This window comes from Dipodomys spectabilis, unplaced genomic scaffold (assembly GCF_019054845.1).
Source record: "Dipodomys spectabilis isolate Male_0828 unplaced genomic scaffold, ASM1905484v1 ptg000019l, whole genome shotgun sequence".
NCBI lineage: Eukaryota > Metazoa > Chordata > Mammalia > Rodentia > Heteromyidae > Dipodomys > Dipodomys spectabilis.
The window spans coordinates 12,114,377-12,136,042 of NW_024870696.1; the positions used below are offsets into that span (position 1 = coordinate 12,114,377).

At 42.6% G+C, this 21,666-nt stretch overlaps 1 protein-coding gene across 1 annotated transcript in view; it reads right to left on the reverse strand.

The window, feature by feature from the left end:
• Positions 1 to 21,666, reverse strand: part of Lamc2 (laminin subunit gamma 2) — a 70,913-nt gene that overhangs the window by 33,652 nt on the left and 15,595 nt on the right. Inside the window, exons 3-4 of the mRNA XM_042674618.1 lie at positions 7,991 to 8,179; positions 1,976 to 2,111 (exon numbers count right to left, since the gene is read on the reverse strand). Of these exons, the coding sequence (XP_042530552.1) occupies positions 1,976 to 2,111; positions 7,991 to 8,179 (325 nt within the window). The remainder of the gene's footprint in view (positions 1 to 1,975; positions 2,112 to 7,990; positions 8,180 to 21,666) is intronic.

Below are 21,666 nucleotides of genomic sequence, written 5' to 3' on the forward strand. Positions count from 1 at the left end.
ATTGCTAGCTATTTTACATGCACGGCTGCTAGAAGCAGACCTCAGAAACCAAAGGCAGCCAAGAGATCTCCTATAAGCAGATCTTCCCTAATCCTTTCCTTGGATACAGTATATCTGAATCAGGTCCCTTACAATGAAGGCCAAACCAGAGGGAAGGAGAATGGGGAACTTGCCAGCCAGATATATCTGATGGTGTATACCTGTAATCCTAGCACTAAGAGATTGAGGCAGGAGGTTCACTAGTTTGAAACCATCTGGGCTACATAGCAAAGCCTTCTCTCAATACAAACAAACTAAAAACAAGCAGCAACAACCACAAAAGGAAATGGGAGAAAGAGGGGGAGGGGAAAGAGAGAGAGAGACACTTGTATCAAAGTTACACACCAAATAAGACATCATGGCACTTAAACCAGGTACCATTTCCCTATTGCAAATGTGCATTTTTGCACCAAAGATTAGAGGTGCCAAGCCAGGGAAAATTCCAGGGACAGTGCCTGGGACAAGTGATCCAGGCTTTTTAGAATTACCCACAGGCTCTTCCACTAACAAGGATGGCCAAAGGTCCATCTGGACTTGCTCGTAGCAGGCATGCTAGATTGTTACTGCAACCGGCCCAGATGCCTGCTGTGCAGTGTGTGTAGTTATGGAAATAACTAGAATTATAACATGAAGTTTTACAAAAGAGCAAGAGTTTATTCATGAGGCAGCCATGTAATGTATGGGAATGAAAGAGTATGTGTCAAATCTACCTCCCAGAACATGGGAACAGAGGCTTTCAGGGAGTTGGGGATTTGCAGGCTGAGTTATGGGCAGACAGCTGATTGGAGGTTAGGAGGTAATCAGTGGCCCGGTATTTGTCAGCTATTACCCTCATGACCTACATCTCACAGGTGTCATCTACAACTTGAAATGGATGATTTACAGAGTCAACTAAAAGCAAGTGACTAAGAGCAGATTAAAGTCCAGGGCGTTTCTTTAGGCTTTTTCTTAGTCTCGGCAATTCCCCTAGCAATAGCCTTCTAGATCATTCTTTTTTTTTTTTTTTTGTCGGTCATGGGGCTTGAACTCTGGGCCTGGGCGCTGTCCCTCAGCTCTTCAGCTCAAGGCGAGTGCTCTACCACTTGAGCTACAGCACCACTTCCGGTTTTCTAGTGGTTTATTAGAGCTAGGAGTCTCACAGTCTTTCTTGCCCAGGCTGGCTTTGAACCTCGATTCTCAGATCTCAGCCTCCTGAGTAGCTAGGATTACAGGCGTGAGCCACCGGCGCCTGGCTAGATCATTCTTTACTTACCTTTGGTTTGCATCTCTGCAGATTGATGATGTGATTTATAATGTATTTCCATCTTCCTCCACAAAAGAGTTTGAGGAAAGATAATGGAAGATGTTTTAAACTAATGGAGATGAAGATAATGCACAAAAAAGTTCTATGTTGACCAAGTTCCTTGTGGATCCTGAGGAAGGATGTGGGAGACTCTGTCCCTTCAGTCTAGTTTTGTAAGGGAGGAAACCATCAGGGTAAAGAACAAAGGTTCAGGAGCCAAAACTTTGGGTGTCCAAAGTAGGCTCCCCATCACAAGTAATATTGGACAACTTCACATTAATTAAATGAATATAGAGCTGGGAATAGCTGTAATTCCAGCGACTCAGGAGCTATTGATTGGGAAGGTTAAAAGGTTCAAAGACAGCCCAGCCTATGATCCAGCTGTGCTAGGGAAATAGGTAGGAAGACCGTGATCCAAGGCTAGCCCTGGATTAAACGCATCTGAACCTAACTGAACAATAACTAAAAACAAAAGAACTGGAGTATAGAGCTTGAGCTTGGTGTCCTGAGTTCAAACTGTAGCTCAGTCAAAAAAAAGAGTATAATGAGTATAGTGTGAGGGTTACATTTAAGAACCCACACAAAGCACTAAGTGAAGTAAGTGAAGGTCACCAATAACCAAGATCAACAGCAATGGTGGGGGTGGGCGCTCACAGAAGGTTCTGGTCTGGGGTACATCCAGCATCCGTGAGTGTGTGGAAGCCTGGCAGACACCGGTCACATCTCTCTCCTGTCACACCTGGCTTACAGCTGCACTGTCCAGAGTTGTCACATTGAACGCCGAGAGAACCTGTAACCCATAAAGTAGGGGGGAAAGGGAAAGGAGTTAACAAGGCATCGAGAAGCACCTGCCACCTCATGGCAGCCCTGTCTGCACTGAGTAATACCCACCACTGCTCCCATCGTTGAAGAGTTCTTCTACCCAGGAGGGAATTTTTTGTTCGTTTGTTTGTATTGTTTTGTTTTGGCAGTACTGGGGATTGAACTCCGGGCCTTGTACTTGCTAGGCAAGATATCTACCATTTGAACTATGCTTTTCCAGTCCTTTTGCTTTTAGTTTGTTTTCAAAGAGAGTCTTCACATCTTTGCCAAGGCTGGCTTCTGGCCTTGATTCTCCTGTCTCTACTTCCTGAGTGGCTTGGATTATCTGCATACACCACACCACGCCATACCATTTTAACAACTGAGGACTTCTAATTCATGGAAAGCCATGAAACTACTCATAAAAATGAGTTCTTCTTTGTCACTAAGAAGCATATAGCTCACTGGTTTTTAAAAGAAATCCATTAAGTCTCAGCCTCCTGAGTAGCTGGGATGAACACATAAGCCATCAATGCCCAGCCCAAATACCCAATGTTTCATAAGAGTTTGAGAAATGGTATTACAAACTCTGGTAGAAAATGTTTAATGTTTAGAATTAAACAGTTTTACACTAAAAAAAAGTTTAATGTAACATATCTAGTAAGCAAGAAGCTTGCTGACCTTTTTAATGCTAATATTCTCGGATATTACTTGCAGGAATGTTGATTATTATTTTAAGAGGCACAGTGATCCACAGAATGCTATCTACAGGACATTTCTGTAAAGGTAGCTGGGGAATTGTTGATGGCCACGTGCCCTTGAGAAACTTATTTAGTGATCACCTCTTTTAAATGAGTGTAGCAACACATACCTTGCAGGCCTGACACATACAATGTGCCTAATTCATAGCAGATAGTTTAGACTACACGAATATATTAGAAGTATGTCTTCATTGTGCTAATACATTATCTCTAAGGTCCCCTGCAAGCTTTACAAAGACAGCATGGAAATGTTCATAGACTCTGAATGCAAACTCAACTAACTGATTCACATTCCAACACTTCCAAAATAGTATCACTGGATTTAAAACAGTTCATCATTCGCTTTTTCAGTCATTCAACAAGTATTCATTGTTATGTTTTTACATAACCAACAAAGTATCACTGGATCTTTTTTCTTCTTTGTTTCTGTTGGTTGTGGGCTTGAGCTCAAGGCCTGGGTGCTGTCCTTGAACACTTTTGCTCAAGGCTAGCATTCTATCACTTTTCTGCCTGGGCTGGCTTCAAACTGCAGTCCTCAGAGCTCAGCCTCCTGAGTAGCGAGGATTACAGGAGTGAGCCATTGGCATCCTTCATCACTGTATCTTTAAAGTGTCCCACTAGACAAAAAGCACCTGTTCCAACTTCTATATCATGAGGTAGCCTTAGGGATTGTGAACTCACGGACCTAAAGAATAAATGAACAACAGCTTGCTACCTGGTTCAAGTTTGTATTCTAGTAAGTACTTTGAAAGTTTAATCTATAAGCATGAGCCTTGAGCTGAATTGTTCAGGGACAGCTCCCAGGCCTAGAGCTCAAGCCCCACGACTGACAAAAAAAAAAAAAGAAAGAGATCTTTCATGCGATTGTTTCTAACATATTTATAAGATTATGTCTTTGTTGCCTTGTATGTCCCTCCCCCATGGTATAACCCCTGCTTTCACTATATATGATATTGGTATATGTGGAGGGGAAGGGAAAAAAATCGTTAAAACAGGGATACAGGAGGACCCATTGCAACAATGAGAAGTATAAGTCGTTATGTTGAAAAACGAACTTTACAACTTTGGTGGGGGGGGGACAGGGTGGGGGGAAGATATGAAGGGATGGGAAGGGGAAACAAAGCAGGAGGCTACAATGCTTGATAAGAAATGTGCTCATTATCTTACCCATGTAACTGTAACCCCTCTGTACAGTATTTTCACAATAAAAATGTATTTTAAAAAAAGAAAGTTTAATCTACATACATTTAGGTAGATTTAGTCCACATAACTTTTAGGACTTGGTAAAGTTTTATAATAGTTTATATTTAGTAATATTTATCCTCTGGCAGTATTTAGTATCTGGCAGTAGCTAGTAGTGTAATCCCAGCTACTCAGGAGGCAGAGGTGATTGTATTTAGAGACCAACCCGGGCAAAACTGTGAAAGCGTATATGAAAAACAAATTAAAATGAAAAGGACTGCAAGTGTGACTCAAGTGGTAGAGGGCTTGTCTAGCAATCCTGAGCTCTGAGCTCTGAGTGCAATCCTCCACACTGAAGGAAACAAAAGATTCCAAATTTAAAGCAAGAATTTGTTTCCTTTTGAGATCATGTAAATAAACATATGTAAGAGTATACATACATTCACTTGCATTTAAAAGTATGTTCAAGCTCAACTGTTATAAACTGAACATTCCTCTCTCCGGTGAAGGTGCCCCCTTAGAACTCAAGAATTTGGGTGTCACGAAGGTTCAAAATACACAGGAAAACACAGTGAATTTCTAAGGCTAGCAAGGCTTAAACTGGTGGTTAAAATGAAGACAATTCAGCCTTGTGGCTGAAGCTATACACTCATTGCCTAAAAATAAGCTGTTGCTGTTAAATCTATAAGAAATTAATGTCCAAAATCTGTGAGCTCTTTGGGAACTATTAACACTGTTGACTTCATTTGCCTTTCATAGACTGAGACTATTTGGTGGCAAGATACGTTTTTCTGCGTTGGAAAGTGCTATCTTATAAATTCCCTTAGCTACTCCCTGAAAGTGAAAATTACCCTGTAGCTGATTAGAGACTGAACATTCACCAAGGAAGTTAAATGCGTGCTGCTGGTTTAATGACTTGTGTGGCCGATGTGTCGCTCAGGACAGCATGGCTGGGGGGTGTGACTCTGCCACTGAAGTGTCTTGAAACCTGAACAGGTGGACTCTGAAGCTTCAGATTTTCTTCTTCCCTCCCACAGGGGGCTGAGGTGTGTTCACACATACAGCCTTCAGGCTGTATGGAGGACTGAGGCCCGCACAGCATGTACAATGTTTCTACAAAGCCATTGATGTTAGCATGCTTCCGTGCACACCTCATTGTCTGCCTTTGGGGATAAAGGACAGCACTCTTGTGTGAAGGGAACAGGAGGAGCTGTTCTCAGGAAGAAAATCTAGGTAACAACTTTAGCTCTTTGCTGTGAGACTTTAGGCTGTATATTTCTAGGTCAGTTTGCCCTATTGTTTAAAAATGTTTCTAAAAAGTGTTTTAAAATATTAAATGCCAGCTGAGAATGGTGGTGAGGCATGTAATCCAGAACTTAGGAGGCTGAGGAAGGAGGATTCTAAGTCATTCTGGGCTAGCCCAGGCTACATATGATATCTCAAAAACAATGCCAAATGATACGCCATCTCAAAAACAATGCCAAATGATACGCCACCTCAAAAACAATGCCAAGTGCCAGTGGCCTATAATCCTAGCTACCCAGGAGGTTGAGATGTGCTGATTGTGGTTCAAGCCAGTCCAGGCAGGTAAGTCCTTGGGATTCTTCTTTGCAATTAACCAAAAGCCAGAACTGGAGATGTGGCTCAAGTGGCAGAATACCAGCTGTGAGCTAAAAAAGTCAATCTAGAAGGGTGAGGTCCTGAGTTCAAGCCTTAGTATGGGCACAAGAAAGTAAAAAAGAAAAAAGAAGGTATATTTCCACTACCAATTGGAAGATGGTAATAAGTTAATAAATAGTTTTAGACCATATATCTGACCTATGTGGTTTCTTCCATACCAGACTATAATTCACAGAATTCCAGGATGCTGAAACCTTGACCTCCGCTCTAATAGAGAAAAAAAAAAAGGTCAGGTGATGGTGGCTCAAGCCTATAATCCAAGCTACTCAGAAGGCTGAGATCTGAGGATCAAGGTTCAAATCCAGCCAGGGTAGAAAAGAGAGTCTTATTTCCAATTAACTACCAAAAATTCAGAAGTAGGGCTGTGGCTCACATGGTAGAACACCAGCCATGAGCAAAAAAGCTAAGGGGTAGAGCCCAGGTCCTGAGTTCAAGCTCTTGTACCAGCACCAAAAAGAAAGGAGAGAGAGAGAGAAAAAAAAAATACTATGATGATGGACTACAACTCACTGAGCTATCTACCATGTGCTTCACAAAAAAAACATCATTCTGTCACTACATGATCCAGTGATGCAAATACAGAGCGACAAGAGGTGAGAGCATCTGCCCAACCTTGAACAAACTTTCTTTTTCTCCCTAAGCCTCTCCTCATTTGTAAAATGGAATAAAATAATAATAATACCTTCTTCAGAAGGTTATTGTTAATGAATCACTGATGAAGCTTGAAGTCCTGGGTTTAATTCCCAGTACTGACAAAAAAAAAAAACAATACAAAGTGAAAAGTACCTAGCAAAAGGGCCTGGTGAGTAACACATTCACTACCATGTCAGAGCCAAATCACCACATCCTGCCAGGCTGCTCACAAGGCCTTCCAACACCTTTCCTTTCCTCAAAAGAGCTCTCGAGATTCCCCATTGCTGGGCTAGCCTGAAATTGTACACAGAAAGCAGCCTGGCTGATTCTTGCTAATCCAGTTTCTTTGCTCAGCAGCAGTTTCCAGAGCCAGGAACTGAATCTCACAAGAACTAAAACTACCCGTAGAGAACAGCAGAGCCTTGCAGGACAGATCACCTCAAATGACCAGAATAACCAATAATGATCAGACTGAATCTCATGGAACCAGATTGCTCCCCTAAAGTAATGACAATGATAACAACTTCTCTAGAACCTGAGAGAACCATAACTGAGATGACTGTCAGCCAGCCCACACCTGTAACTGGGACACACGTCATGCATGCCTTTGTCCCCTGCCCCTAACTCTTTCTCTACTTAAAACCTAACACTCACACTATACCCTGAAGATGGCTGAAGATGAACTGAAATGCCATCTTGCCATGGCATCATGCCATATAATCTACTTTCTTTGCCATATTTCTTTCCTAATGAACTTTCCTATCACTTGGGGGGGAGGGGGAAGATAATAGAATAAGGTTCTCAAAACAATCTCAGCTTACATACAGAACTATAAATACAGCATGTTCTCTGTCTTGACAAGCTCTATAGTTCTAGGACTATAGGTACCAGGCAAGCCACTTAAAAGAAGAGCTAGCTTTCTATAACTCACTATTGTGAGTTGCTATTGGTTATTTTATCTTCCCTTGTTAACAATTGTGCACGCTCTACTCTTCTTACTTGTCTGTTTTGTTACGACTTCATACTGAGAGAATCTTGCTAGACCAGAAATATCTTTCTAATCCCTTCTTCCCCTCCCCAAAAGGTTACTCACAGGGACAGCTATGGATTTGAGGAGCTATATTTGGAAGAGAAAAAGCTTCCTTCATAACCAAGGCAAAGACTATTATTTACCTGGATTTTAATAATATGACTCTGCTGGGTATGGTGGTGATAGTAAAGAGACAGGAATGTAGCATGATAATAGATTACTTGACCAGCATGCACAAGGCTTAGGGTTCACTCCTTGGTACAAAAAAAAAAGTGACTCTCAGTACTCTAATTCAAGCCAGTAGATCTCATTACGCAACAGCTACCACCAATGCCAATTTAAGAGAAACACACTGTCTTGGAGATTTAAGTTGCTCAAAAGACCAATGTCTATTGGACTCTCCAACTGTTTGTTTCCAAGGCTGAACATGTCCCTTGATTGATCCTCTTTTTCTCTTTCATTCCTTTTCCTCCTCTTCTTTTCCCCTCCTCCCCTGCATATGGCTTCTCTCCTCCTTCCTCCTCTCTTCTCCATCTCCCTCTTCCTTCCCTTTCTTTCCCTTCCTTCCCTTCTTTCCACTACCTTTGGCATGACAGTTGCAGGGCAGGCAGCGGTCTCTGTCCCGGTGTCGGTAGAAGCCCTCCCTGCACCTCTCACAGTGAACACCATCTGTGTTGTCCTGGCAGTTGAGGCAACGGAACCCACTGCCTGTCTGTCGGTGAAGCTCCTGCTCGAAGATGCATTGCTTGGACTTCCCGTTGCAGTCACAGACTGGGGAGGAGGGAAAGAAAACATCATCAGAGACAAGTCAGCAAGGCTGTCCCCAGATGCATTTATTATTAACCTTGACCATGCATGAGTGCTACATTTTAACTTAAAATAACTGACAGAAGAAGGAAAGGGGGTGACATGGATGGGGGCCACATGGCCCCCATCTGAAGGGAACAGCTATTACATGGTGCTGGAAGACTGTTGTTTGGAAGGGCAAGAGTTCATGATTGCAAACTGTCTGATCCTTTAAGAGAAGCCAAACATCTTAAATGATATGTTTTTACATGAAAACTCATGATCTAAATGTCTGCAAGGAATGTGCTTTTAAAAGACTGCAAAAACAAAGGAGGGGGTAGCAATGCTCAATAGGAAATGTACTCATTACTCATGTAACTGTAACCCCTCTGTACAGCATCTTTACAATAAAATAAAAGTTTAAAAATAAGATTGTGCAAACCATGGGGCTGGGAAGGTGGCTCAGTGGTAGAGCGCTTGCCTTGCATGCCTGAGGTCCTGGGTTTGATTCTTCAGCACCACATAAGCAAAAAGAAAAAAGCCGGAAGTGACGCTGTGGCTCAAGTGGTAGAGCGCTAGCCTTGAGCTGAAGAGCTGAGGGACAGCGTCCAGGCCCAGAGTTCAGGCCCCACGACTGGACCCAAAAAAAAAAAAAAAAAAAAGATTGTACAAACCAACAAGACAAGTCTACAGGCTGAGGACCACCAGCCATGAGCTCCAGGAGTCTAGCAATGAATTGTATCCAAGATGCACAGCAACTGTATACCACATTGTTCAGTATTGGTACCACATTGTTCAGTATTAAAGGTATACAATGTTCATGCCAAAATAGATGATGAAGGACAGAGCAGATGTGACTATCTAGAAAGACATCTATTCCTCCCCCAATTGTGCCTTGTAAATCCCCCCACCTCAAAGCCAGGTGTCAGAGGGAGCCAAAGTCCAGTCAAGAATGACCTTCCCTATGTTCATCCTGTGACTATTCTGAGGAGACTCATGGAGGGCCTGCCATCTCCACTCAGAACCAAAGTAGGCAGTGAAGTAACCTATGGAAACATTACGCTTACTACCTGCATGCCAGTAGATACTTGGAAAGCTTCAATCATGTTTTAGAAGAGAAAAAGGAAAAACCTTCGACATACATATGAGACTATGGAACTAAGAACCTTGAAGAGACAGAGAGGGATGGAATAGATGGGGTAGGGGAAGGGTGACACTGATCAGAGTGCAGTGTATGCATAAGTGGCTATGTAAAATTAAAACCCCATTGTACAACAATCTGAAGCTAGTAGAACAACAGCAACCACAAGATCCATCAAAGATGATGGACCTTGAAGTCAAAAGAACTGAGTCAACAGCAGTTTGCTAGGGCCTGAACCCAGAGCCTTGCGCAGGCTAGGCAAGTGAGCTGCTATAGAGCTACATGCCCAGCCCTTTGGACAAACCAACATTCAGAATCTTGCTTCTTCTTCTACAAATGTAGAGCACAGCATCTGCCTCTGCACTGTCAGGAGGAGCCACAGAGAACAATACCAGTGGCTTTCTGAGTGCTAGTCCACCTTCCCAGGAGACAGGTAAAGCAGCTCAGAAAGGTGAAGTAAGTTGACCCAGTGGAGAGATGGGAGCTTGAAACTCTGCCTGAAGAAACTTTCTTTCTGCCACACACACACACACTGTCTCTGATGGTTGTGGACCAAGTCAATTTCCCAGACTTCCTAAGGGTTGCCTTACAGTGATCGTTCAACTCTCTCTGTTACTGTGAGGTCACTATTCCCAGAGTTGGTTACATCTCCCCAGAGCCCACTTTACGCTTTTATACTCAATAACTCACTTAATTCCTAAAAGGATAACATTTAAAAAAATTATTGTTATCATAAAGGTGATGTACAGAGAGGTTACAGTTACCAGTTACGGAAGTCAGGTAATGAGTACATTTTTTATGGACAATGTTGCCCCTTCTCTCATGCTTTTCCTATTTTTCCCTCCTATCCAAAAGGGACATTTTTAACATAGGGTGTTTTTGTTTAAAAAAAAACTAACAGGAAAAAATGAATACTTATAGAGGGTAGGTATTTTGCCTAATATTGAGCAGCTAAATGGCACAGATATAACTTGCTCCAAAAAAAAAAAAAGATATAATTTGTCTGACTCCCAAACCCTCACATTTCATTTTTAATCTCCTCGGGACTGTATGCTAGCATTGGTTCTTAATGCTAAAAGAAGCTCTCTCAGCTCTTCACGAACCCACCCTAATCTAGTAAAATGCTCTGTTGTTCCTTACTTGGTACTAGAGTTATTGTCATTATTTTTTCTTTGATGCCTGTCCTGGGGCTTGAACCTGAGAGCTGTCTTTGGGCTGAAGGCTAGTGCTCTACAACTTGAGCCAGAGCTCTACTTTTAGCTTTTGGAATTGGAAATAAGAGTCCCATGGATCTTCCTGCTCAGGCTTGAACAGCAATCCTCAGATCTCAGCCTCCTGAGTAGCTAGGATTATAGACTTGCATACTGGTGCCCAGCTACAAGTCACTTTTAAAGAGTTATCGACCTACTCTTCTCTCTGTGATTTTTCACCATGGAGTCTTTTTCCTCTTCCCTGGAAAATGACATGTATATGCAACACACTCCAAAAAATGCACACACACATACACACACACACACATACTCTCTTTTTATTCATTTATTCAAATGACACAGGCCTTAGAAGCACATTCTACAAAGCTTATGTCAGTGAAGCCTTTGAATATCTGGAAAACTATACCATATCCCTCCCTAGTTTTCACTTCTTCAGGTTAAACTGTACATTTGTCACCTCTAGGTCTTTCAACCATGTCCATGACATGATTTCTAGATTTTTCTTGGCTGACTGCTTGGCAATCTGCCCACCCAATTTTTACTATCCTTGTTAAAATAATGAGAATTGGTTATGCTTTTTCCAGTGCGGCTGGCTCAGCTTGTAGCAAGACTGGATATTTTCCCTTCCAGGAAGGAAGACTATTTCATCAAACTTACAACATATTAAACTTACACTCAATTCCAACTCCCAGGACTTTTTCTGTGCCAAGCTAAATCTTTCTCAACTAATGCTTGTGAAACTGATTTTGTTTGAATCTCCAACAGATGGACTGCACAGCTGTCATGCGCTGTGAAATTTCTACCGAATCCAAGATTATGCCCATTACATAGACTAAATATACCGGTCGATGCTCTCTGTGAGCCTCCTCCACTGATCACCTAGACACCAGTGTGTGTGTGTGTGTGTGTGTGTGAGAGAGAGAGACAGAGAGACAGAGAGGAGAAAGAGAGAGAGAGAGAAAGAGAGAGAGAGAGAGAGAGATTGCCAATACTGGTGCTTTAACTCAGGGCCCCATGCTCTTGCTTGGATTTTTTTTCTCACAGCTGGTACTCTACCACTTGAGCCACAGTTTCTGGCTTTTTTTTGGGGGGGGGGGTTGTCCAGTCGTAGGGCCTGAACTCTGGGCCTGGGCGCTGTCCCTCAGCTCTTCAGCTCAAGGCTAGCGCTCTACCACTTGAGCCACAGCGCCACTTCCGGCTTTTTTCTCTTTGCTTATGTGGTGCTGAGAAATAGAACCCAGGGCCTCAGGCATGCAAGGCAAGCGCTCTACCACTGAGCCACCTTCCCAGCCCAGCTTCTGGCTTTTTGCTGGGTAGTTTCTTTGATTTGTGCATCCAGGCTGACTTTGAAGCAGAATCCTCAGCTCTCAGCCTCCTGAGTAGCTAGGATTATAGGTAGGAGCCACCAGAGCCTGACTCAACATGCACACAGTTTTGCTAGGTATCGGTACCGTCGCAAGGATGGCTCAAACACAGCTATCCAGAGCAATCATTCTTCTAGCCAAATTTGTTATCATTATTTTAAACCCACTCTTGTTTTTCACCTCTAAACCTCAATTTGGGGGTGGGAGGAAGATGTTTTTCCCTTAAATTCCCAGCCTTCTGGAATTGCATTATGTTCCAGCATCTTCACTCCAGAACTTGCACAACAGGTCACAGACCTATTGTCAAATCAAACCCCTGTCCCCAGATGGATTTCCTTTCAAGCCAAGGGCTGTATGTACGGCAGAGTGAGCACATGAATAGGCCTCAGATGGGCAGTGTGTGGGCCCTGCTAGTTTCTACTGCATGCGAAAAAACTCCATAAGACTGCTCTCAAATTACCAATCTAGACTGCATGCAATTTGATGTTGCACTTCCGAATGCACACCCAGAGACTGAGGGGACAGCTCATCCCACACTTCTTTTGCATGGAGTGGTTCTTTTCATCATCCAATGTATATTTGAAAGAATATTTCTCTGCGTGTGTCTGTCTTTTCTCTCTCTGTGTCTCTCTGTGTTTCGCTGTGTCTCTCTGTGTCTGTCTGTGTCTGTGTCTCTGTCTCTCTCTCTCACACACATACATCTTCCAATTTAGACTAACTTCCCTAAAGTCAATGATTGATTATCTGTTCCCACTAAGAATAAAAGCTATTTTGAACTCAGGGCTTTGTACTTGCTAGACAGGTGTGTTACAACTTAAGTCACACTCCTAACCCTGTCTTGCTTTAGTTATTTTTTGGGATAGAATCACACACTTTTGCCTGAGGCCATCCTCAGACCATAATCCTCCTATTGCTTCCCATATTGCTTGCACTATAAGTGCACAATACCATGCTTGTCTTAGTTGCTGATATGGGGTCCTATTAACTATCTGCTGAGACTGATCTCAAGCCATAATTTCCCCAATCTCTACCTTTCCAGAAACTGGGATTATAAGTGTGGGCCACCATGCCCAACACCTAGGGGGAAAAACTTTAATATTTTAAAATTCTAGATTATTTCTGAAACTGGTCTTAATAAGATGGGCACAATACATTTTGTGTGTGGTCTTTTCTTTTTAAAATTTGGACCCAATTTCTACTCAACTGCTACCATGAGCTCACTAGTTGCCAAAAGGTATCTCCAGGCTAGGAGTAAGGTAGTGGGGAGTTTGGGGACACTATGCAGAAGGACAGAGGGAGAGCCCTCATGCCACCTCCAGACACCTGCAACCCCACAGTGTGGGTGTCTAATGCAGTCCGCGGCTCCGTTTACATCTCTTGGGTATTGTGGCACTGGAGATCAAACCCAAAGTCTCCTGCATGCTAAGCGAGTGCTGTACCACTGACATATAGCCTCAGCTCTTCCATTTTGCTTCTTTTAGGGAGGACACACATCAACTTTGTGTATAAAATTCATTTTTAATATTGCCCATTTTTAAGTTTTTTTAAAACAGAGCTGTGTCAAAAAGGCAAATCTTTATTCTTGACCTCACACTTCTAATAGTCAATAAAAAAAAGTCTCATGCTAAAGAAAAGGAAAAATAAAAACCTAGGATGCATATAGGACCCAGTGTATAGCAACTGCTTAGTGGTTTTCAAATAAAATGATTTTTGTTGTTGTTGCTGTTGTTGGTATTACTTGGAGTTAACTAGACCCCACTGACTTATTTGGCTGTTGCTCTACCACTTGAGCCACACCTCTAGTCCAGCTTTCTATGGGTTAACTGAAGAGAAGTCTCCAGGAGTTTTCTGCCCAGGCTGGCTTCGAACTGTGATCCTCCAGGTATCTGCCTTCTGAATAGCCACCAGCACTCAATGAGATTGACTATTCTTTTGAAAACCTATAGAGGAGCTGGGAAGGGTGGCTTAGTGGTAGAGTGCTTGCCTAGCATGCATGAAGCTCTGGGTTCAATTCCTCAGTACCACATTAACAGAAAAAGAAAGAAAGAAAGGAAAGGAAAAGAAAATAAAGAAACCTATAGATGTGTTTCTACTGGTGAGAGGACTCCAAGCATCCCTACAATATGGAGATGCCCTAAAAATGCAAATCTTCACCAGGAACTGACCTCCCCATTCCTCAAGGAAATGCTTCTGACCATGCGACCTTTTTTAGAAACTTAGACTATTTAATCAGCCTAAATGCAAGCCCCTAATGGATTCTGAAACAAGATGAAATTCTAAATTGTTTTTATCATTCCGTCCTTCCTTTATAATTAGTCTTGTTCAGTTAAGTGTCTGGATTTTTTTTGCCACTTTCATCTTGCAAACTTCTTGCTGTTCTTCCAGACTTTGAACCAGCTGCAAATCACACGAATATGTCATTTCGTTTTCATCATGGTCCTCAATATAACTGTGAGGAATGGAAGGATGAAGATGAGGGCTTTGGGCATTCCTGAGTCAGGGAAATGAGACAGTCTTTCATTTTTTCGCTCATTCAACAAACACACACTGGGCATCTGTTGTGTCCAGCTGTCCAGCTGTTCTAGGCATTGGAATCCAGCAGCAAAGAAAACCAGTAGTTATTCCAGCACTCCTGGAGTTTACATGATGAGGTAGGGGAACCAAAAAGATACAAGTAATTTAGAGAGAATAGGAGGACAGTGATATCTACTCAGAAAAAAAATATGTAAAACACACAAAAACAAAGGAGAAAGCTATAGGGTGAGACTAATGTGTACTAGGGTTTTTTAATTTTCTTTTGAATTAATTTAATGTAATAAGATAATTTATTTAGTTGGACAGTACAGGGGTTTGAACTCATAGACTTGAGTTTGCAAGAGTTCTACCCCTAAACCATGCCTCCAATCCTGTTGCTTGAGTTAAGTTTTGCCCAATTTGGATTTGGACAGTAATCCTCCTATTTATGCTGTTCACATAGCTAAGATGACAAACACATACCACTGTGCTCAGTTTTTTTAGTTGAGATATAAGTGTCATCAACTTTTTGCCTATGTTGGCCTTGAACCACAACCCTCCCAAACTCAGCCTCTCAAATAAGATTACAGGTATAAGCTATCACACCTGGCCTATATTCTAGTTTTCAATTTTATTTCTATACTGATATTTGTCTGGCTTATTATGATTGTCCATTAATTTTTTAGCTATGATGATTTTCTAACAAATGGTCACTCATATAAAACAATATAACACTATTTTCCCTTCATTTTGTTGCAGATTTCCTTTGCCCTTTCTGGTAAATTTCCTTTCCAAAGTATCTCAATCACGGACTTTCTTTCCAATGTATCTTAACTCTTTCTTTCCAATGTATCTCAATCATCGATTTTTGATTCACTGATTCTTACTTTTTTTCTCCTGCTCTGTTCTGTCTTTGATCAAAAAGACCTTGGCCTCTTTGGAACTTGGTAAAGCATGTATCTATATATGCTTATTTTTTTCATTTAATACATATCACTTGTCCTAACAAGGGGATTGTACCACATGCTTGGATCCCCAGACTTTCACATACCAGCAAGACTTCCAAAAAGAGAATTATTAACACCTTACTTAACCAAAGATGATACTGAATATTTATTTATTTATTTATTTATTTGGTCACAAACACTTTTCACGTTGTCTATGCTTTCCTATTTCCTTGTGAGCATGTATGGGTTCCAGACCTGACATTAAGATATCATTGCATTCAAAAATACCATACTAAAATCAATCCGGAACCCAGAGCATATCTGAAGAGATCAAACCAAGCAGGATTTTCTCCTTCTTACACTGAGCCATTTCAGTGGTGCTTCGTTTCAGCCAATGCTTTCCTTTGACGGTCCATTTCTATCACATTCTCTCTAGCCCAGAGATATCTCTTCAAGGTGTCTCCCTCTCTTCTCTCTGTCCCTTCACACCAACTCCCCCAATCTTTGACTGCCAGCCAGATTTTCCCCACAGCTAAAGGAATGTGATTCATCAAGTTCACCTCAAGCCCTAAATAAACACTTCTGAAACAGAGGCATTTTACACCGATTTTTGCATTTTCTGTTGGTCTGGCAAAGTGTGGGTGGTAACTGTGTCTGGCTGCACTAGTTGCTGCTTCTCTGGTGCATAAGTATTTATTATAATAATAACTGTAATAGCACAGAGTTGCTGACCCTCACGGTGTTTCTTCGGAGACACCGCCAGGCAGCTAGACATGGGCCGATCCGCCCACTACCACCCACAATCACCCAGAGCCACAGATCAAAGAAACTGGAGGAGCCTCTTTAAACAATGGTGCCTGGCAGAGAATTGCAGAATCCCTAGGGCTCCTGCAGAGCGCTCCCACCCCTCACTAACTTGACAGGTTAGGGCAGGAAGCAAAGGGGCAAAAGCTATTTCCAAGCTGTAGACTTGGGAGAAAGAAAGAAAACAGAAGGAATTTCCTATGGTTGGATTTGAACATGACGTTGGAACACTCGCCATCAAGGCTAGTTCATTGGCAGCTTTTGCAATTTCCTATAAGAACGATTACTAGAAATAGTAACGATTTGGCATAAGTAGGATCATTTACCTGACTCAGATTCTCTTTCTGTTGTTCAAAACTTTTAAACATCTTCTGCCCTTACCGAAGTGATTGAATCTCTACCCTCAAATAATCTGTGGTATTTTCATATTTTAGTGCTTGACCGCCAGTAACAAAAATGTTGTTTTGTTGTTGTTGTTGTTATTGTTTATTGTTTGTTGTCAGTCATGGGGCTTGAACTCTGGACCTGGACACCGTCCCTGATCTCTTTAGCTCAAGGTGAGCACTCTATCACTTGAGCCACAGCTCCACTTCTGGTTTTCTGGTGGTTAATTGGAGATGAAGAGTCTCACAGATTTTCCTGCCCAGGCTGGCTTTGAACCACAGTTCTCAAATCTCAGCCTCCTGTGTAGCTAGGATTACAGGTGTGAACCACCCCCACCCACAAGTTGTTTTTTTTTTTTTTTTTTAATACAAATTTTTTCAAGTCCTTGTATACTTTATCCATGTCAACATATACAACTTTATCTTATCTATTTTCCTTGTTACATGGTAAGGGGTATTTGAACTCAGGGGCCTGGAACTTGCCATGCTGACACTCTACCACTTTTATTACTCTTCTAGCCTTGTTTGTGCTGGTTATTTTTGAGATGGGGTCTCAAACTTTTCTATCCAGGCTGGCCTCAAAGCTGAAATCTTTCACTCTCAGACTCCCATGTAGCTAGCAGCTAGGAACACAAACATGAGCCACCAAGTCCCACATATAAACTCTTCCATTAATTCCCGAACAGCCTAAGCTCTTTGCCATCTCCAGCCTTTAGGCTTGCTCTTCCTTTGCCTGGGTGCCTCTTGTTCTCCCTCTCTAAATCCATTTCCCACAGGCTAGCCAGAGTATTCTTTTCAGGAAGCAGAAATCAGATTATATACTTCCTGCTGATTACCTTCAAGTTTTCTCTTTTCTCTGATCCTAGCACTCCACCCTTATCTCTCTTATAACATTTATTGCATTCCAGCCCATGTCATCATTATTTATGGGCATGACTTGTTTCCCCTCTAGCATTACTCACTTAGGTTTTCCAACAGTACTTTATAATACAGTGCTTGGAACGGTGGTTATTGGAATGGATGGGAAATATGGGTGGTGGATGGATGGACGGATGGATGTGTGATTGGTTGGACTGATGGAGGTTGAGACGGGAGAATGGATGGATAGGTGGGTGGGTAGATGGATGAATGAAATGGAAAGACGAAGAGGAAGGGAAAAGAAGAAGTATATGCATTCTGATTCTAAGAAAAGTCAAATAAGAACCTGAACATACAGAAATTTCTCCCCAAAGTCCAGGACACATTTTGAAATTTCCCTAACATAGTCCTCTAATTTTCCCAATGCTAGACACTTTTTCTTGTTTACCTACATAGCATTCAATGTTAAAAAAAAGAGAAGTTATCATGTTTCAACAATAACTAAAATACAGTGTGATAGACAGAAAAAGAATTGAGACACCAGATGCCAGCGGTTCACACCTGTAATCCTAGCTATTGAGGAGACTGAGATCTAAGGGTTGGTTCAAAGCCAGCCTCGGTAGGAAAGTCCATGAGACTCTTATCTCCAATTAACCACCCAAAGACCAGAAGTGGAGCTGTGGCTCAAAGTGGTAGAGCAAAAGAGCTCAAGGTCAGCACCTCAGGCTTGAGTTCAAGCCTCAGGAGCAGAATAAAAAAAAAAATAGAAGGAAGGAAGGAAAGGGAGGAGGAGGGGGGGAGGAGAAGGAAGAAGATGAGGAGGAAGAGAGGAGGGAAGAGGAGGAGGAGGAGGAATAAAAAGAAGAAGGACGGGGAGGAGGAGGGGAGGAGGAAGGAAGGAAGGAAGGAAGGAAGGAAGGAAGGAAGGAAGGGAGGAAGGGAGGGAGGGAGGGAGGGAGGGAGGGAGGGAGGGAAAGGAAAGGAAGGAAAAAGGAAACCATAAGAATTGAGAGAGAAAGGTGATGTTTCCATTAAAAAGAGTGGAGTTTTCTTTCAGGTTGCTGCTTGCACCAGAGGAACTCACCCTACCCCAAGCCCATTGTCCCTCCATGTCTCTGAGCTTGGAGCTGCAGGGGCACCCACGGGCCCTCTGGAAAGGCAGCAGGCCCAGGGCTTGGGAGGAGGGACGAGGGTTTGAGGCAGGAGAGCATGAGATCAGCGTGCTCTGCTCCGTGGCCTTGACAGGTGGTGTGTGCTTGGCCTTGTGAGGGAAGATGTCAGGAGCCAGGAATCTGGGTCAAGTTTGAACCTGACGGTGCTGGTTCTCTGGTTGCTGTTACGTTGCTGTTCAGCGGCTTAGCACACTAATGCCGAGGCGGTGAGGCAGGGGCACGCTTGCATACTGAGTTGCTGTAATCTCCCGGGAATGAATTCAAGTTTGATCTATTGAATGACAACATCCTCTCCCCTCCTCTGTTCAGAAGGAAGCTGTGTGCCCTGGGAGTCCTACCCTGCCTCTGGAGCTCCTCATTCCCTTTTTGAGACATCAAATCTTTCGGCCTCCTCCTATTATGGAAACTCTCTTCCAATGAACAAAGCCACGGACCTGGTGGCAGACCTTCCTCAGTTAACCCTTCGTTGTATCTTTTCTTTCCAACTTGAAATATTGGTGTCCCTAGAGACTCGGGCCTGTACCTTTCTGATTCCTCACTCTACAACTCTGTCCTCCAGGCTTGTGGCCCAGGTGAGAGTTTCTATGACTAAGATAGGACTTGGCACCCCTGCCCAAATTTCCTTCCCAACACCCGGCACTCATGCCCAGCCATTCACTCTATATCGCCAACTGGTTAGCTCAAAGCTCTTTAGACACAATCTGTTTTAAAAGCAAACCCTTGGGCTGGGAAAGTGGCTCTGTGGTAGAGTGCTCGTCTTGCATGCATGAGGCCCTGGGTTTGACTCCTCAGCACCACACAAGCAGAAAAAGCCAGAAGTGGTGCTGTGGCTGTGGCTCAAGTGGTAGAGTACTAGCCTTGAGCTGAAGAGCTGAGGGACAGTGCCCTGGCCCAGGGTTCAGGCCCCATGACCAACCAAAGGAAATAAAAGAAAGAAAGAAAAGCAAACCCATAGCTGGGTGCTGATGACCTACATCTATAATCTTAGCTATTTAGGAAACTGAAATCAGGATTGCAGTTCAAAGGCACCCCAGACTGGAAAGCCCACGAGCCTCTTAAATCCAATTAACTATGAAAAAAAGTCAGTAGTGGAGTGGTTCAAGTGGTACAGTGCCAGCCTTGAGCTCAGTCCGTGAGTTTAAGCCCCAATACCAACACTAAAAGAAAAGCAAACTCATAACTGTCTGATGGTGAGAGCTTCCTAATTGAATTCTCTGTGGCTGCTCCTGCCTCCTTCCCCTCAGCACCCAGAAGATCTTGACACATTACAAACATTACCAAAACTCCTCTGCTTAAAGTTCTCTGGTGCCTTTCCATGCAAACGCTGGAATTCTTCAACACTGCCTCCAAGGCTACCACAGTCTTATCTTGTCTGGTATTTCAGCTTCAACTTCATGGTCAATCTCTCTCTTCTTATTCATTCCTCTCTCGCTCTCCTCCTCCTCTTGCCCTTTCTTCCTCTCTCCCTCGTATTCATGTTATTATATCTCATGTTATGTCTTCATTTTCTCTGCTTCTTAAAAATTCTTGCTTTGTAAAGAAAATGTAGTACATTAAGGTAAAAATCTCACCTGGCACCCTCTTCCTTTCCTTTATTTAAAGAAGTTACCCCAATAATTAAATGCTAATTTGTCTTATTTGATACGATTCCCCCACTTCAGAGTCAAAGAATGGGTCTCCTGTAAGCTGACAATCGTCTTCTACTGCACCTATATGAAGTCAGCTATTGGCATGAGGTCCCTCAGTACAAAGCCCCCCTGCCAACAGTATGACTGAATGTGGAATAAAATTTAAGTTGGGAGCCATATATTCCCTTTCACCAAAACTCTAGCAAAGGTTGTTTCCAGTATAGCTGCAATGATCAAAAGTGCGCTTAGTGGTAGAGCGCTTGCCTAGCATGCATGAAGCCCTGGATTTGATTCCTCAGTACCACCTAAACAGAAAAAACCCAAAGTGGAGCTGTGGCTCAAGTGGTAGTGCTCTAGCCTTGAATATAGAGAAGGTCAGGGACAGTGCCCAGGCACTGAGTTCAAGGCCCAGGACTGGCAAAAAAAAAAAAAAAAGTGCCCTTTAAGTAGTAATCTATCGTAATGTATTCTTAATTAATGTATATTAATTGCACCAAGGAGCTGCATTGTGATATATCCATACACACATACAATGTGCTTTGATCAAATTCATCCCTTCTAGCCTGATGTTCACTCTGGTTCCTCCTCAGATCATGTACATCTTGCTTTTTACTAATGCATTTTAAAATAACTTTCATGACTATTCAAATTATACATTACTTCAGAAGTACAGTCAGCTATACCCGGCATCTATCACTTTGCTACCAAAGACACTGGAAAGTATTACCAGTCTTCAGATAGCACCTCCTCAGGATGAAAATATTATTTTCCTATCATTCTCACATGCAACAATGAAAAGTTTGTCTGTTCTACTTTTAATACCTCTTACATGGGATTTTTCTTTCCAAAGTTCAACATGCTTCTCAGTTTGAGTGAATAAAACAAAATCTGACAATTTCATCATTAAAGCTGGCCTTGAATAAACTTCCTGGTTTAATGTAGGAACATCTAGCCAGGAGCCAGTGGCTAATGCCTATAATCCTAGCTAGCCAGGAGGCTGAGATCTGAGGATCTTGGTTCAAAACCAACCCAGGCAGGAAAGTCTGTGAGACTTTTATCTCCCATTAACCACCAGAAAACTGGAAGTGGCACTGTGGCTCCAAGTGGTAGAGTTCTAGCCTTGAGTAAAAAAATTCAGGCACAGCAAGCACTCGGGCCCTGAGTTCATGCCCCACAACCGAACAAAAAAGATAAAACGATGTGAAAATGTCTGTTTCCAGTTCTTGTGTTCTAAAGGCATTTTCCTGACTTCATGCATGTTTTGCAGCTGGCAGCCTAGGCTGACCCGGGCAGAATCACTAACATATACCCTGTTGTTTATTTCTTGGGACATATGATATCCTTGCAGTGTAAGCAAAGCTGCTACATGGGGCACCGTAGAGAAGAACCACAGCACTTGGCTCTCCCGCAATTCAGAATGATACAATATTGAGAAATCCTCTCAACTCTA